This window comes from Cyanistes caeruleus, chromosome 33, assembly GCF_971803275.1.
Source record: "Cyanistes caeruleus chromosome 33, bCyaCae1.hap1.1, whole genome shotgun sequence".
Classification (NCBI taxonomy): Eukaryota; Metazoa; Chordata; class Aves; order Passeriformes; family Paridae; genus Cyanistes; species Cyanistes caeruleus.
This window is the reverse complement of record NC_141734.1, coordinates 1,165,165-1,182,647: the sequence shown is the minus strand read 5'-3', so window position 1 is coordinate 1,182,647 and position 17,483 is coordinate 1,165,165. Positions and strand designations below refer to the sequence as shown.

At 42.7% G+C, this 17,483-nt stretch overlaps 1 protein-coding gene across 1 annotated transcript in view; it reads right to left on the bottom strand.

Moving 5' to 3' along the window:
• COL11A2 (collagen type XI alpha 2 chain) overlaps positions 1-17,483 on the bottom strand; it is an 88,127-nt gene that overhangs the window by 5,792 nt on the left and 64,852 nt on the right. The window contains exons 41-49 of the mRNA XM_086870674.1: positions 17,071-17,178; positions 15,078-15,131; positions 12,884-12,937; positions 10,675-10,782; positions 8,363-8,416; positions 6,758-6,793; positions 3,154-3,207; positions 1,379-1,607; positions 1,166-1,272 (exon numbers count right to left, since the gene is read on the bottom strand). Coding sequence (XP_086726800.1) covers positions 1,166-1,272; positions 1,379-1,607; positions 3,154-3,207; positions 6,758-6,793; positions 8,363-8,416; positions 10,675-10,782; positions 12,884-12,937; positions 15,078-15,131; positions 17,071-17,178 — 804 coding nt within the window. The remainder of the gene's footprint in view (positions 1-1,165; positions 1,273-1,378; positions 1,608-3,153; positions 3,208-6,757; positions 6,794-8,362; positions 8,417-10,674; positions 10,783-12,883; positions 12,938-15,077; positions 15,132-17,070; positions 17,179-17,483) is intronic.

Sequence of the window (17,483 nt, the reverse complement as noted above, 5' to 3'; positions counted from 1 at the left end):
TCCCCCATAATTTCCCCAGAATTCACAGGATTTTTCCCAGGATTTTTCCCAGGATTTTCCCCCAAATTTTCCCAGAATTCCCAGGATTTTTCCCAGAATTTTCCCCTTAATTTCCCCAGAATTTCCCCAGAATTCCTGGGATTTTTCCCAGGATTTTCCCAGATTTTTCCCAGAATTTCTCCCAGAATTTCCCCCAGAATTTCCCCAGAATTCCCAGGATTTTTCCAGGATTTTTTCCCAGGATTTTTCCCAGAATTTCCGTGATTTTTCCCAGGATTTTTCCTGGAATTTCCCCCAGAATTTTCCCAGAATTCCTGGGATTTTCCCCAGAATTTTCCCAGAATTTTTCCCAGGATTTTCCCAGAATTTTTTCCAGATTTCCCCCAGAATTTCCCCAGAATCCTGGGATTTTTCCCAGGATTTTTCCCAGAATTTTCCCAGATTTTTCCCATAATTCCCCCATAATTTCCCCAGAATTCCCAGGATTTTTCCCAGGATTTTTCCCCAAATTTTCCCAGAATTTCCCCCTTGATTTCCCCAGAATTCCCAGGATTTTTCCCAGAATTTTCCCCTTAATTTCCCCAGAATTTCCCCAGAATTCCCAGGATTTTCCCCAGAATTTCCCCAGAATTCCCGGAATTTTCCCCAGAATTTTCCCCAGATTTTTCCCATAATTTCCCCATAATTTCCCCAGAATTCCCAGGATTTTTTCCAGGATTTTTCCCAGAATTTCCGTGATTTTTCCCAGGATTTTTCCTGGAATTTCCCCCAGAATTTTCCCAGAATTCCTGGGATTTTCCCCAGAATTTTCCCAGAATTTCCCCCTTGATTTCCCCAGAATTCCTGGGATTTTTCCCAGGATTTTCCCAGGATTTTCCCCAGATTTTTCCCATAATTCCCCCTTGATTTCCCCAGAATTCCTGGGATTTTTCCCAGGATTTTCCCAGGATTTTCCCCAGATTTTTCCCATAATTCCCCCTTGATTTCCCCAGAATTCCTGGGATTTTTCCCAGGATTTTCCCAGATTTTTTTCCAGATTTTTTCCATAATTTCCCCTAGAATTTCCCCAGAATTCCCAGAATTTTCCCCAGAATTTTCCCCAGATTTTTCCCATAATTCCCCCTTGATTTCCCCAAAATTCCCGGGATTTTTCCCGGCCAGACACCTTCTGGAATTCCGGGAACACGCAGCTCTCCCCTCCGGCCGTGAAGTTGCAGAAAACCCTGACGGAATCCCGGGAACATCCCTGGTTGGGATCGATCCAATACTCCCCTGAATTCCCAAAAAAAAAACCGGGATCAGACCCCAAAAACTCCCAAAAAATTCCCAAAATTCCCCAAAAAACCGGGAATTCATCCCAAAAATCCCCTCCACGAACCATCCTGGAGCTGGGGGTGGCCGAGCTTGAGGTCCTGGCAGGTCCTGGCCGGATGATCCCGAGATCCCGGAGGATTCCGGAGCCGCTCCAGCTCCGATTTCAGGGAATCCAGGAATTCCAGGAGGAGGCTGGAAGGCTCCGGATGGCGGAATTCCGGGAATTCCAGGGAACGCTTGGATTTCTTGGGAATTTGGATGGGGAGGGGTTGGATGGTTTCGCCGGGAGGGCCCTGGAATGGGATTTTTTGGGATTTTAGATGGGGAAATTCCGGGAAAATCCCGGGAAATTCCATCCGGGAAAATCCTGGGATTCCTCAGGGGAAATTCCCGGGATTCCGCCCAAATTCCCGCCGGGAATTTTGAAAATGAATCGAAAAAATTCACGCTGGAAAATGCCGGAAAATTCATTTAAATTCCAGCTGGGAAAGTCCTGAATCCCAAATTCCCCAAATCCCAAATTCCCAAACCCCAAATCCCCGAATTCCCGAATTCCCAGAATCCCAAATCCTGAATTCCCAAATCCCAAAAACCCCAAATCCCGAATTCCCGAATTCCCAAATCCCAAAAACCCCAAATCCCGAATTCCCGAATTCCCAAATCCCGAATTCCCAAATCCCAAAAACCCCAAATCCCGAATTCCTGAATTCCCAAATCCCGAATTCCCCAACCCCAAATCCCTGAATTCCCGAATTCCCAGAATCCCAAATCCCGAATTCCCAAATCCTGAATTCCCAACCCCCAAATCCCCGAATTCCCGAATTCCCAGAATCCCAAATCCCGAATTCCCAAATCCCTGAATTTCTGAATTCCTAAAATCCCAAATTCCCCAAAACTCCAAATTCCCAAATCCCAAAATTCCAAATCCCCCAAATCCCGAATTCCCAAATCCCAAAAACCCCAAATCCTGAATTCCCAACCCCCAAATCCCCGAATTCCCGAATTCCCAGAATCCCAAATCCTGAATTCCCAAATCCTGAATTCCCAACCCCCAAATCCCCGAATTCCTGAATTCCTGGATTCCCAAATCCCGAATTCCCGAATTCCTGGATTCCCAAATCCCAAAAACCCCAAATCCCAAAACCCCCAAATCCTGAATCCCCAGATCCCGAATTCCCAAATCCCGAATTCCCAAATCCCCCCAAATTCCCAAATCCCAAACCCAAAAATCCCGAATTCCCGAATTCCCGAATTCCCCAACCCCAAATCCCCGAATTCCCGAATTCCCAGAATCCCAAATCCCAAATTCCCAAATCCCCCAAATCCCGAATTCCTGAATCCCGAATTCCCAACCCCCAAATCCCCCAAATCCCAAATTCCCAAATCCTGAATTCCCAAATCCCGAATTCCCAGAATCCCAAAAACCCCAAATCCTGAATTCCCGAATTCCCGAATTCCCAAATCCCGAATTCCCGAATCCTGAATTCCCAAATCCCAAAACCCCCAAATCCCGAATTCCCAACCCCCAAATCCCCCAAATCCCAAATTCCCAAATCCCGAATTCCCCAACCCCAAATCCCCGAATTCCCGAATTCCCAGAATCCCAAATCCCAAATTCCCAAATCCCCCAAATCCCGAATTCCTGAATCCCGAATTCCCAACCCCCAAATCCCCCAAATCCCAAATCCCCCAAATCCCAAATTCCCAAATCCTGAATTCCCAAATCCCAAATCCCCCAAATCCCAAAAACCCCAAATCCCAAAACCCCCAAATCCCGAATTCCCGAATTCCCGAATTCCCGAATTCCCGAATTCCCACGGAATTCCCGTTTTTCCTCACGGGGTGTCCGGGTGCTCCGGGGGGTCCTCGCTCTCCTTTGGGTCCCGCTTGGCCCTGCCGGGATCCCGGAAATTTGAGGGGATTTGGGGGGAATTTGGGGAATTTTGGGGATTTTGGGGATTTTTGGGATTTTTTGGAATTTTTGGGGATTTTTGGGGGATTTTTTTTATTTTTGGGGGATTTTTTTTCATTTTTTGGGGATTTTTTAGGGGGAATTTTTGGGGATTTTTTGGGGATTTTTTGCGGATTTTTTTTATTTTTGGGGGATTTTTTTTCATTTTTGGGGGATTTTTGGGGGAATTTTTGGGATTTTTGGGATTTTTTGGAATTTTTTGGGGATTTTTTGGGGATTTTTCGGGGCTTTTTTTTATTTTTGGGGGATTTGTTTTCATTTTTTGGGGATTTTTGGGGATTTTTTTGGGGGAATTTTTGGGATTTTGGGGATTTTTTGGAATTTTTGGGGTTTTGGGGATTTTGGGGTTATATTTTGGAATTTTTGTGAGATTTTTTTGGGGATTTTGGGGGAATTTTTTGGATTTTTTGGGGGGGAATTTTTGGGATTTTGGGATTTTTTGGAATTTTTGGGGGATTCTTTGGGGTTTTTTTTATTTTTTTAGGGGATTTTTTTAGGGATTTTTGAGGATTTTGGGGTTATTTTTTTGGATTTTTTGTGAGATTTTTTTGGGGATTTTGGGGGAATTTTTTGGATTTTTTGGAATTTTTTGGAGTTTTTTTGGGGATTTTTTGGGGATTTTTTGCGGATTTTTTTTATTTTTGGGGGATTTTTTTTCATTTTTTGGGGATTTTTGGGGGAATTTTTGGGATTTTTGGGATTTTTTGGAATTTTTGGGGATTTTTTTTTTATTTTTCGGGGCTTTTTTTATTTTGGGGGGATTTTTTTTCATTTTTTGGGGATTTTTGGGGGAATTTTTGGGGATTTTTTAGGGGGAATTTTTGGGATTTTGGGATTTTTTGGAATTTTTGGGGATTTTTGGGGGATTCTTTGGGGGTTTTTTTATTTTTTTAGGGGATTTTTTTAGGGATTTTTGGGGATTTTTGGGGGAATTTTTGGGATTTTTTGGAATTTTTGGGATTTTTGGGGGGGAATTTTTGGGGCTTTTTTTTTTATTTTTGGGGGGATTTGTTTTCATTTTTGGGGGATTTTTGGGGGAATTTTTGGGGATTTTTTGGGGGGGAATTTTTGGGATTTTGGGATTTTTTGGAATTTTTGGGGATTTTTGGGGGATTCTTTGGGGTTTTTTTTATTTTTTTAGGGGATTTTTTTAGGGATTTTTGGGGATTTTGGGGTTATTTTTTTGGAATTTTTGGGAGATTTTTTTGGGATTTTTGGGGGAATTTTTGGGATTTTTTGGAATTTTTGGGGATTTTTTTTTGATTTTTCGGGGCTTTTTTTATTTTTGGGGGATTTTTTTCATTTTTTGGGGATTTTTGGGGGAATTTTTGGGGATTTTTTAGGGGGAATTTTTGGGATTTTGTGGATTTTTTGAAATTTTTGGGGTTTTGGGATTTTTTCGGTTTTTTTTTATTTTTGGGGGGGATTTTTTTGAATTTTTGGGGATTTTTTGGGTATTTTTTTATTTTTGGGGTTTTTTTTTTCATTTTTTGGGGATTTTTGGGGGAATTTTTGGGGATTTTTTAGGGGGAATTTTTGGAATTTTTGGAATTTTTGGGGATTTTCTGGGGGAATTTTTGGGATTTTTTGGAATTTTTGGGGTTTTGGGGATTTTTTGGTTTTTTTTGGTTTTTTGGGGGGATTTTTTAGGGATTTTTGGGGATTTTGGGGTTATTTTTTTGGAATTTTCGGGAGATTTTTTTGGGGATTTTTGGTGGAATTTTTGAGATTTTTTGGAATTTTTGGGATTTTTTGGGGGGAATTTTTGGGGATTTTTTTTATTTTTGGGGGATTTTTTTCATTTTTTGGGGATTTTTGGGGGAATTTTTGGGGATTTTTTAGGGGGAATTTTTGGGATTTTTGGGATTTTCTGAAATTTTTGGGGTTTTGGGATTTTTTGGGGGTTTTTTATTTTTTTAGGGGATTTTTTTAGGGATTTTTGGGGGAATTTTTGGGAATTTTGGGAATTTTGGGGATTTTTTGGGTTTTTTTTTGTTTTTTTTTATTTTTGGGGGATTTTTTTTCATTTTTTGGGGATTTTTGGGGGAATTTTTGGGGATTTTTAGGGGGAATTTTTGGGATTTTTGGGATTTTTTGGAATTTTTGGGGTTTTGGGGGATTTTTTGGGGTTTTTTTTGGGGGGGATTTTTTAGAAATTTTTGGGATCATTTTGGGATATTTTGGGATATTTTTGGGGTGATTTTTGGGATATTTTTGGGGTGATTTTGGTTTTTTTGGGAGGTGTTTTTAAGGTGATTTTTGGGCTATTTTTAGGGTGATTTTTGGGATCATTTTGGGATAATTTTGGGGTATTTTGGGATAATTTTGGGATAATTTTGGGGTGATTTTTGGGTGATTTTTGGGTGTTTTTAAGGTGATTTTTGGGCTATTGTTAGGGTGATTTTTGGGATCATTTTGGGATATTTTGGGGTATTTTTTGGGGTGATTTTTGGAAATTTTTGGGATAATTTTGGGATAATTTGGGGATATTTTTGGGATCATTTTGGGATATTTTGGGATATTTTTGGGGTGATTTTGGTTTTTTTGGGAGGTGTTTTTTAGGTGATTTTTGGGCTATTTTTAGGGTGTTTTTTGGGATCATTTTGGGATATTTTAGGATATTTTTTGGGCTATTTTTGGGGTGATTTTTGGGATAATTTTGGGATATTTTGGGGTATTTTTGGGGCGATTTTTGGGTGTTTTTTGGGATCATTTTGGGATATTTTGGGGGATTTTTTGGGGTGATTTCTGGGGAATTTTTGGGATAATTTTGGGATATTTTGGGATATTTTTGGGGTGATTTTTGGGTGTTTTTTGGGATCATTTGGGGATATTTTGGGGGATTTTTTGGGGTGATTTCTGGGATAATTTTGGGATATTTTGTGGGATTTTTTGGGGTGATTTTTGGGTGTTTTTTGGGATCATTTTGGGATATTTTGGGGGATTTTTTGGGGTGATTTTTGGGGAATTTTTGGGATAATTTTGGGATATTTTGGGATATTTTTGGGGCGATTTTTGGGTGTTTTTTGGGATCATTTGGGGATATTTTGGGGGATTTTTTAGGGTGATTTCTGGGATAATTTTGGGATATTTTGGGGGATTTTTTGGGGCGATTTTTGGGTGGTTTTTGGGGTGATTTTGGGATATTTTGGGATATTTTTGGGGCGATTTTTGGGTGTTTTTTGGGATCATTTTGGGATATTTTGGGGGATTTTTTGGGGTGATTTTTGGGGAATTTTTGGGATAATTTTGGGATATTTTGGGATATTTTTGGGGCGATTTTTGGGTGGTTTTTGGGGTGATTTTGGGGTTTTTTGGGATATTTTTGGGGCGATTTTTGGGTGTTTTTTGGGGCGATTTTGGGATATTTTGGGATATTTTTGGGGTGATTTTTGGGTGTTTTTTGGGGTGATTTTTGGGTATTTTTGGGGCGATTTTTGGGGTGATTTTGGGGTTTTTTGGGGTTCTCACCGTGGCTCCTTTGGCTCCTTTGGGCCCGGCCGGACCCTGGGGTGGGGGAGGGGAACAAAAACAAAAAGGGGGGGGAGGGGTCAAAGGGGGGGGAGGGGAAACCCCTCCCCCACCCCCCCCAAATTCCCCAAATTTGGGGGAATTTTCGGGGATTTTGGGGAATGGAATTTTGGGGATTTTGGGGAATTTGGGGAATTTTGGGAAAGGGAATTTTGGGGAATTTTGGGGATTTTGGGAAAGGGAATTTTGGGGAATTTTTGGGAATTTTGGGAAAGGGATTTGGGGGAATTTTCGGGGATTTTGGGAAAGGGAATTTTGGGAATTTTTGGGAATTTTCAGGGATTTTGGGGAATGGAATTTTGGGAATTTTTGGGAATTTTTGGGAATTTTGGGAAAGATTTGGGGGAATTTTGGGAAGGGAAATTTGGGAAATTTGGGAAAGGGATTTGGGGGAATTTTCAGGGATTTTGGGAATTTTGGGAATTTTGGGAAAGGGAATTTTGGGTGAATTTTAGAGATTTTGGGCAGGGAATTTTGGGGATTTTGGGGAATTTTGGGAAAGGGATTTGGGGGAATTTGGGGGGATTTTGGGAATTTTTGGGAATTGTGGGGGAAGGGATTTGGGGAATTTTGGGGATTTTGGGAAGGGAATTTTGGGGATTTGGGGGAATTTTGGGAAAGGGAATTGGGGGAATTTTTGGGAATTTTGGGAAAGGGATTTGGGGGATTTTGGGGGGATTTTAGGAAAGGGAATTTTGGGAATTTTGGGGAATTTTTGGGAATTTTGGGAAAGGGATTTGGGGGAATTTTGGGAAGGGAAATTTGGGAATTTTGGGAAAGGGATTTGGGGGATTTTGGGGGGATTTTAGGAAAGGGAATTTTGGGAATTTTGGGGAATTTTGGGAATTTTGGGAATTTTGGGAAGGGAATTTTGGGGGATTTTGGGGAATTTTGGGAAAGGGAATTTTGGGGGATTTTGGGGAATTTTGGGAAAGGGAATTTTGGGTGAATTTTGGTGATTTTGGGGAATTTTGGGAAAGGGATTTGGGGGAATTTTCAGGGATTTTGGGAATTTTTGGGAATTGTGGGGGAAGGGATTTGGGGATTTTTGGGGATTTTGGGAAGGGAATTTTGGGGATTTTGGGGAATTTTGGGAATTTTGGGGATTTTGGGGAATTTTGGGGATTTTGGGAAGGGAATTTTGGGGAATTTTTGGGAATTTTGGGAAAGGGATTTGGGGGGATTTGGGTATTTTGGGGGAGGAGAAATTTCGGGATGGGGGAATTCTGGGAAAGGAAATTTTGGGGGGATTTTGGGGGATTTTGGGGGAATTTGGGGGAATTTTGGGGTTTTGGGGGAATTCTGGGGGAATTTTGGGGGATTTTGGGGGAATTTTGGGGGAATTTTGGGGGAATTTTGGGGAATTCTGGGAGAATTTGGGGGGATTTTGGGGGATTTTGGGGGAATTTGGGGGGAATTTGGGGGAATTCTGGGGGAATTTGGGGGAATTTTGGGGTTTTTGGGGAATTTTGGGAGGATTTTGGGGGAATTTTGGGGAATTCTGGGGGAATTTGGGGGAATTTTGGGGTTTTTGGGGTCACTCACGGGGAGTCCGGGGGGTCCCGATGGTCCCAAGGCTCCGGCGGCTCCGGGAATTCCCTGGGAATTTGGGGAGGGGGAGACCCCCCCCAAAAATTACCCACCCCAAATTCCCCAAATCCCCCCAAAATTCCCCAAATCCCCCCAAAATTCCCCAAATCCCCCCAAAATTCCCCAAATTCCCCCCAAATTCCCATTTTTTCCCCCCAAATCCTCCCCAATCCCCATTTTTTCTCCCAAAATCCCAATTTTCCCACTAAAATTCCCATTTTCCCCCCATTTTTCCCATTTTTTCCCAGTTTTCCCCTCAAAATTCCCATTTTTCCCTCCAAAAAATCCCATTTTTCCCCATTTTTCCCCATTTTCCCCCAATTTTTTCCCATTTTTCCCCCAAAATTCCTGGTTTTTCCCATTTTTCCCAATTTTCCCATTTTTCCCCCCTTTTTTCCCCCCAAAATTCCCATTTCCCCCCCCAAAAAATCCCACTTTTTTCCCATTTTTCCCCCCCAAATTCCCATTTTTTCCCGTTTTTCCCATTTTTCCCCCCAAATTCCCAATTTTTCCCATTTTCCACCCCAGAATTCCCAATTTTCCCTCCAAAATTCCCATTTCCCTCCCCCCAAAATCTCATTTTCTCCCCATTTTTCCCCCAAAAATCCAATGTTTCCAATTTTTTTCCCATTTTTCCCATTTTTTCCCAAAATTCCCATTTTTCCCCCCAAAATTCTCATTTTTCCCCATTTTCCCCTCCAAAAATCCCAATTTTTTCCCATTTCCCCCCCCAAAAATCCACATTTTCTCTCCCAAAAATCCCATTTTTCCCCATTTTTTCCCCATTTTTTCACATTTTTTCCCCAAAATTCCCTTTTTTTCCCTTTTTTCCCCAAATTCCCATTTTTCCCCCCAAAATTCCCATTTTTCCCCATTTTTCCCTCCAAAATTCCCATTTTTTTCCCATTTCCCCCCCAAAAATTCACATTTTCCCTCCCAAAAATCCCATTTTTTCCCATTTTTTTCTCGTTTTTTCCCATCTTTTTCCCGTTTTTTTCCCAAAATTGCCATTTTTCCCCCCAAAATTCCCATTTTCCCCCATTTTCCCCTCCAAAAATCCCAATTCTTCCCCATTTCCCCACCCAAAAATTCACATTTTCCCTCCCAAAAATCCCATTTTTTCCCGGTTTTTTCCCCATTTTTTCCCGTTTTTTCCCATTTTTCCCAAAATTCCCATTTTTCCCCCCAAAATTCCCATTTTTCCCCATTTTCCCCTCCAAAAATCCCAATTCTTCCCCATTTTCCCCCCCAAAAATTCACATTTTCCCTCCCAAAAATCCCATTTTTCCCCATTTTTTTCCCATTTTTTCCCATTTTTTCCCGTTTTTTCCCATTTTTCCCCCGTTTTTTCCCAAAATCCCCATTTTTTCCCCCATTTCCTCACCGTCTCGCCCTTTTTCCCGGGGTTCCCGGGGTTCCCGGGCCGGCCCCGCTCCCCTTTGTCCCCAAAAATCCCAATTTCCCTCCCAAAAATCCCATTTTTCCCGTTTTTCCCCAAAATTCCCGTTTTTTCCCATTTTCCCAAAAATTCCCATTTTCCCCCCAAAATTCCCATTTTTCCCCATTTTCCCCTCCAAAATTCCCATTTTTTTCCCATTTCCCCCCCAAAAATCCACATTTTCCCTCCCAAAAATCCCATTTTTTCCCGGTTTTTTCCCATTTTTTCCCCGTTTTTTCCCATTTTTTCCCATTTTTTCCCAAAATCCCCATTTTTTCCCCCATTTCCTCACCGTCTCGCCCTTTTTCCCGGGGTTCCCGGGGTTCCCGGGCCGGCCCCGCTCCCCTTTGTCCCCAAAAATCCCAATTTTCCCCCAAAAAATCCCATTTTTTTCCCCATTTTTTCCCAAAATTCCCGTTTTTTCCCTTTTTTCCCAAAATTCCCATTTTTCCCCCCAAAATTCCCATTTTTCCCCATTTTCCCCCTCCAAAAATCCCAATTCTTCCCCATTTTCCCCCCCAAAAATTCACATTTTCCCTCCCAAAAATCCCATTTTTTCCGGTTTTTTCCCATTTTTTCCCCGTTTTTTCCCATTTTTTCCCGTTTTTTCCCAAAATTCCCATTTTTCCCCCCAAAATTCCCATTTTTCCTCACCGTCTCTCCCTTTTTCCCGGGGTTCCCGGGGTTCCCGGGCCGGCCCCGCTCCCCTTTGTCCCCAAAAATCCCATTTTTCCCCCCAAAAAATCCCATTTTTTCCCGTTTTTTCCCAAAATTCCCATTTTTTCCCCGTTTTTTCCCAAAATCCCCATTTTTTCCCCCATTTCCTCACCGTCTCGCCCTTTTTCCCGGGGTTCCCGGGGTTCCCGGGCCGGCCCCGCTCCCCTTTGTCCCCCGGCTCCCCGGGGGGTCCCAACAGCCCCAGGAGCCCCGGGTGGCCCTGGAATGGGGAGAGAAAGCGGGAATTGGGGAAAAAACGGGAAAAATGGGAAAAAATGGGGAAAAATGGGAATTTGGGGGAAAAAACGGGAAAAAATGGGGAAAACGGGAATGGGGAGAGAAAGCGGGAATTGGGGAAAAAACGGGAAAAATGGGGAAAAAATGGGGAAAAATGGGGAAAAATGGGGAAAACGGGGAAAAATGGGAAAAATGGGAGGAAAAATGGGAAAAAATGGGGAAAAATGGGGAAAAATGGGGAAAAAATGGGGAAAAACGGGGGAAAATGGGAAAAACGGGGAAAATGGGAAAAACGGGGGAAAAAACGGGAAAAAATGGGGAAAACGGGAATGGGGAGAGAAAGCGGGAATTGGGGAAAAATGGGAAAAAATGGGGAAAAATGGGAAAAAACGGGGAAAAATGGGAAAAAATGGGGAAAAATGGGAAAAAATGGGAAAAATGGGGGAAAATGGGAAAAAATGGGGAAAAATGGGAAAAAATGGGGAAAAATGGGGAAAAATGGGGAAAAATGGGGAAAAATGGGAAAAAATGGGAATTTTGGGGGGAAACGGGAATGGGGAGAGAAAGCGGGAATTGGGGAAAAAACAGGGAAAAATGGGAAAAACGGGAATTTTGGGGGAATTTTGGGGGAATTTGGGAATTTTTGGGGAATTTTGTGGGCATTGGGTTGGAATTCCGGGAATTTTGTGGGAATTTTTGGGGAATTTGGGAATTGGGTTGGAATTCTGGGAATTTTGGGGGAATTTTGTCGGAATTTTGTTGGAATTCTGTTGGAATTCCGGGAATTTTGTGGGAATTTTTGGGGAATTTTGTGGGAATTTGGGAATTTTGTGGGAATTGGGTTGAAATTCTGGGAATTTTGGGGGAATTTTGTGGGAATTTTGGAATTTTTGGGGAATTGGGTTGGAATTGGGTTGGAATTCCGGGAATTTTGTGGGAATTTTGTGGGAATTTGGGAATTTTGCAGGAATTTTGTGGGAATTGGGTTGGAATTCTGTTGGAATTCTGGGAACTTTTTGGGAATTTTGTGGGAATTTTGTCAGAATTTGGGAATTTTGTGGGCATTTTTGGAGAATTTTGTGGGAATTTGGGAATTTTGTGGGAATTTTGTTGGAATTGGGTTGGAATTCTGGGAACTTTTTGGGAATTTTTGGGGAATTTTGTCAGAATTTGGGAATTTTTGGGGAATTTTGTGGGAATTTTTGGGGAATTTGGTTGGAATTTGGGAATTTTGTTGGAATTGGGTTGGAATTCTGGGAATTTTTGTGGGAATTTTGTGGGAATTTTGTTGGAATTCTGTTGGAATTCCGGGAATTTTGGGGGAATTTTGTCGGAATTTTGTGGGAATTTGGGAATTGGGTTGGATTTGGGTTGGAATTCCGGGAATTTTGGGGGAATTTTGGGGGAATTTTGTGGGAATTTTTGGGGAATTTGGGAATTTGGTTGGAATTGGGTTGGAATTCCGGGAATTTTGTGGGAATTTTGTGGGAATTTTGTGGGAATTTGGGAATTTTTGGGGAATTTTGTGGGAATTGGGTTGGAATTTGGTTGGAATTGGGTTGGAATTCCGGAAATTTTATGGGAATTTTGTGGCAATTTTGTGGGAATTGGGTTGGAATTTGGGAATTTGGTTGGAATTGGGTTGGAATTGGGTTGGAATTGGGTTGGAATTCCGGGAATTCTGTGGAAATTTGGGAATTTTTGGGGAATTTGGGGGGAATTTTCTGGGAATTTGGTTGGAATTGGGTTGGAATTGGGTTGGAATTCCAGGAATTTTGTGGGAATTTTTGGGGAATTTTGTGGGAATTTTGTGGGAATTTTGGAATTTTTGGGGAATTTTGTGGGAATTTGGGATTTTTTTTGGAATTTTGTTGGAATTGGGTTGGAATTCTGGGAACTTTTTGGGAATTTTGTGGGAATTTTGGAATTTTTTTTGAATTTTGTTGGAATTGGGTTGGAATTCCGGGAACTTTCTGGGAATTTTGTTGGAATTGGGTTGGAATTTGGGAATTTTTTTGGAATTTGGTTGGAATTGGGTTGGAATTCCGGGAATTCTGTGGGAATTTGGGAATTCCGTGTCTCACCTTCTCTCCCTTGGCTCCGGTGTTTCCCTTCAGGCCGGGGAGGCCGGGGGGGCCCTGCGGAATTCCGGGAATCAAATCCGGGATCCCGGAATTTCGGGAACGGCGACAAATCCCCCATCCCGGATTTTTTTGGGGGGGGAACTCAGGGGGGGTTTTTTTGGGGGGATTCCCAAATTTTTGGGATCCCAATTTTTGGGAATTTCCCATTTTTTTGGGATCCCGCTTTTTTTTGGATTCCCATTTTTTAGGATCCAAATTTTTTGGTGGATCCCCATTTTTTTGGGATTCCCAATTTTTGGGATTCCAAATTTTTTGGGAATTCCCAATTTTTTGAGATCTTCCATTTTCCAGGATCCCATTTTTTGGGGGGATTCGCAATTTTTGGGATTCCCAAATTTTTTGGATCCCGTTTTTTTGGGATTCCAAATTTTTGGAATTCCCATTTTTGGGGGATCCCATTTTCTGGGAATTCCCAATTTTTTGGGATCCAAATTTTCAGGATTCCAAATTTTTGGGATCCCAGTTTTTTGGGAATTACCAATTTTTTGGGATCTTCCATTTACCAGGATCCCAAATTTTTTGGAATTCCCATTTTTTTGGTGGATTCCCAATTTTTGGGGATTTCCAATTTTTAGGATCTCTGAATTTTCTGGGAATTCCCATTTTTTTGGGATTCCATCCATTTTTTTGTGGATTCCCAATTTTTGGGATCTCTGAATTTTTTAGGAATTCCCATTTTTTTGGGATTCCCAATTTTTGGGATTCCCAATTTTCAGGATTCCAAATTTTTTGAGGATTCCCAATTTTTTGGGATTCCCATTTTTTGGGATTCCATTTCTTTGGGATCTCCCAATTTTTGGGATCCCATTTTTTGGGGATTCCCCATTTTTTGGGATCTTCCATTTACCAGGATCCCATTTTTTGGGATTCCCAATTTTTTGGTGGATTCCAAATTTTTTGGGATCTCAGTTTTTTGGGAATTCCAAATTTTTTGGGATCTTCCATTTTTTGGAAATTCCCAATTTTTTGGGATCCCAATTTTCAGGATTCCCAATTTTTGGGATCTCCAAATTTTTTTGGATCTTCCATTTTCCAGGATCCCATTTTTTAGGATCCCAATTTTTGGTGGATTCCCAATTTTTTGGGGATTTCCAATTTTTTGGGATCTCTGAATTTTCTGGGAATTCCCATTTTTTCGGGATTCCCAATTTTTGGGATCCCAAATTTTCAGGGTTCCCAATTTTTTGGGATTTCATTCTTTGGGAATTCCCAATTTTTTGGGGATCTCATTTCCTGGGAATTCCCCATTTTTGGCGATTCCCAATTTTTGGGATCTCAAATTTTTGGGATTCCCCATTTTTTGGGATCCCATTTTTTGGGGGATCTCAGATTTTTGGGATTCCCAATTTTTGGGATCTCATTTCCTGGGAATTCCCATTTTTTGGGATCCAATTTCCTGGGAATTCCCATTTTTTGGGGCAGGAGGGAATTTTGGGATCCCGTTTTTTGGGAATTCCCATTTTTTGGGATCCCATTTTTTTCGGGATTCCCATTTTTTAGATCCCATTTTTTTGGGGATTCCCATTTTTGGGATCCCATTTTTTGGGAATTCCCCATTTTTGGGGATCCCATTTTCTGGGAATTCCCATTTTTTTGGGCAGGAGGGAATTTTGGGATCCCGTTTTTTGGGATCTCCCATTTTTTGGGATCCCATTTTTTCGGGAATTCCCCATTTTTGGGGATTCCCATTTTTTGAGATCCCATTTTTTTCGGGATTCCCAATTTTTGGGATCCCATTTTTTGGGAATTCCCATTTTTTAGGATCCCATTTTTTTGTGGATTCCCATTTTTTGGGATCCCGTTTTTTGGGAATTCCCATTTTTTGGGGCAGGAGGGAATTTTGGGATCCCATTTCCTGGGAATTCCCAATTTTTGGGCAGGAGGGAATTTTGGGATCCCGTTTTTTGGGAATTCCCGTTTTTTTGGGCAGGAGGGAATTTTGGGATCCCGTTTTTTGGGAATTCCCATTTTTTAGATCCCATTTTTTTGGGAATTCCCATTTTTGGGATCCCATTTCCTGGGAATTCCCATTTTTTTGGGCAGGAGGGAATTTTGGGATCCCGTTTTTTGGGAATTCCCAATTTTTGGGCAGAAGGGAATTTTGGGATCCCGTTTTTTGGGATCTCTCACTCACCAGGGGTCCGGGGGGTCCGGCCTGGCCGGGGCTTCCCGGTTTTCCTTGTTCTCCCTAAAAAACACCGGGAAAAATTCCCTGGCCCCAATCCCTGAATTTGGGGATCCCAAATCCCAGAATTTTGGGTCCCAATCCCTGAATTTTGAATCCAAATCCCGAATTTTTGATCCCAATCCCAAATCCCGTCTCCCAAATCCCAAATTTTGCCTCCCAATCCCGAATTTTTGGCTTCCTGATCCCAGATTTTGGGTCCCAATCCCAGATTTTGACTCCCAATCCCAGATTTTTGGCTCCCAATCCCAAATTTTGGGCTCCCAATCCCAGATTTGGGGTTCCAATCCCAGATTTTTGGCTCCCAATCCCGAATTTTGGGTCCCAATCCCAGATTTTGGTTCCCATTCCCAAATTTTGGGCTCCCATTCCCAGATTTTGGGCTCCCAATCCCAAATTTTGGGCTCCCAATCCCAGATTTTGGGCTCCCAATCCCAAATTTTGGTTCCCATTCCCAGATTTTTGGCTCCCAATCCCAAATTTTTGGTCCCAATCCCAAATTTTGGGCTCCCATTCCCGAATTTTGGTTCCCATTCGCAAATTTTGGGTCCCAATCCCAAATTTTGGGGTCCCATTCCCAAATTTTGGTTCCCAATCCCAAATTTTCATCTCCCAATCCCAAATTTTGGGCTCCCAATCCCAGATTTTGGGCTCCCGATCCCAAATTTTGGGTCCCAATCCCAAATTTTCATCTCCCAATCCCAGATTTTGGCCTCCCAATCCCAGATTTTGGGCTCCCAATCCCAAATTTTTTTGATCCCAATCCCAGATTTGGGGTTCCAATCCCAGATTTTGGCTCCCATTCGCAAATTTTGGGGTCCCAATCCCAGATTTTGGCTCCGAATCCCAGATTTTGGGCTCCCATTCCCGAATTTTGGGGTCCCAATCCCAGATTTTGGGGTCCCAATCCCAGATTTTGGGTCCCATTCCCAGATTTTGGCTCCCAATCCCAATTTTTGGTTCCCATTCCCAGATTTTGGGTCCCAATCCCAAATTTTGGGTCCCAATCCCAGATTTTGGATCCCAATCCCAAATTTTTGATCCAAATCCCAGAATTTTGGGCTCCCATTCCCAAATTTTTGGGTCCCAATCCCAGATTTTGGGTCCCATTCCCAAATTTTGGGGTCCCAATCCCAGATTTTGGGCTCCCAATCCCAGATTTTGGCCTCCCATTCCCAAATTTTGGGGTCTCAATCCCAAATTTTGGGCTCCCAATCCCCAATTTTGGCCTCCCATTCCCGAATTTTGGGTCCCATTCCCGAATTTTGGGTCCCAATCCCAAATTTCTGTATCCCATTCCCAAATTTTGGGGTCCCAATCCCGGATTTTGGGTCCCTGATCCCAAATTTTGGGTCCCATTCCCAGATTTTGGGTCCCAATCCCAGATTTTTGATCCCAATCCCAAATTTTTGATCCAAATCCCAGAATTTTGGCTCCCATTCCCAAATTTTGGGGTCCCAATCCCAGATTTTGGCTCCCAATCCCAGATTTTGGGCTCCAATCCCAGATTTTGGGGTCCCGATCCCAGATTTTTGGGTCCCAATCCCAAATTTTGTCTCCCAATCCCAAATTTTGGGCTCCCATTCCCAAATTTTGGTTCCCAATCCCAAATTTCTGTATCCCATTCCCAAATTTTGGGGTCCCAATCCCAGATTTTGGGGTCCCAATCCCAGTTTTTGGGTCCCTGATCCCAAATTTTTGTCTCCCAATCCCAAATTTTGGGGTCCCATTCCCAAATTTTGGTTCCCAATCCCAAATTTTCATCTCCCAATCCCAAATTTTGGGGTCCCATTCCCAAATTTTGTCTCCCAATCCCAAATTTTGGGGTCCCATTCCCAAATTTTGGTTCCCAATCCCAGATTTTCATCTCCCAATCCCGGTTTTTGGGTCCCAATCCCGGTTTTTGGGGTGCCAATCCCGGATTTTGGGGCTCCGGGCTCACCACGGCCCCCGGCAGCCCCCGGAGCCCCTCGGATCCCGATTTTCCGGCCGTTCCCGCTGCTCCCACGGCTCCGGTTCTCCCGGGGGCTCCTCGCGCTCCCGGCTCCCCCTGCGGGAATTCCGGGAATTCCGGGGGGGATTTGGGGGATTTTGGGGGAATTTTGGGGGGATTTGGGGGAATTTTGGGGGGGTTTTGGGAATTTTGGGGGATTTGGGGGGATTTTGGGGGGATTTTGGGGGGATTTTGGGAATTTTGGGGGGATTTTGGGAATTTTGGGGGGATTTTGGGGGAATTTGGGAGGATTTTGGGAATTTTGGGGGGATTTTGGGAGAATTTGGGAGGATTTTGGGAATTTTGGGGGAATTTTGGGGGGATTTTGGGAATTTTGGGGGATTTGGGGGGATTTTGGGAAT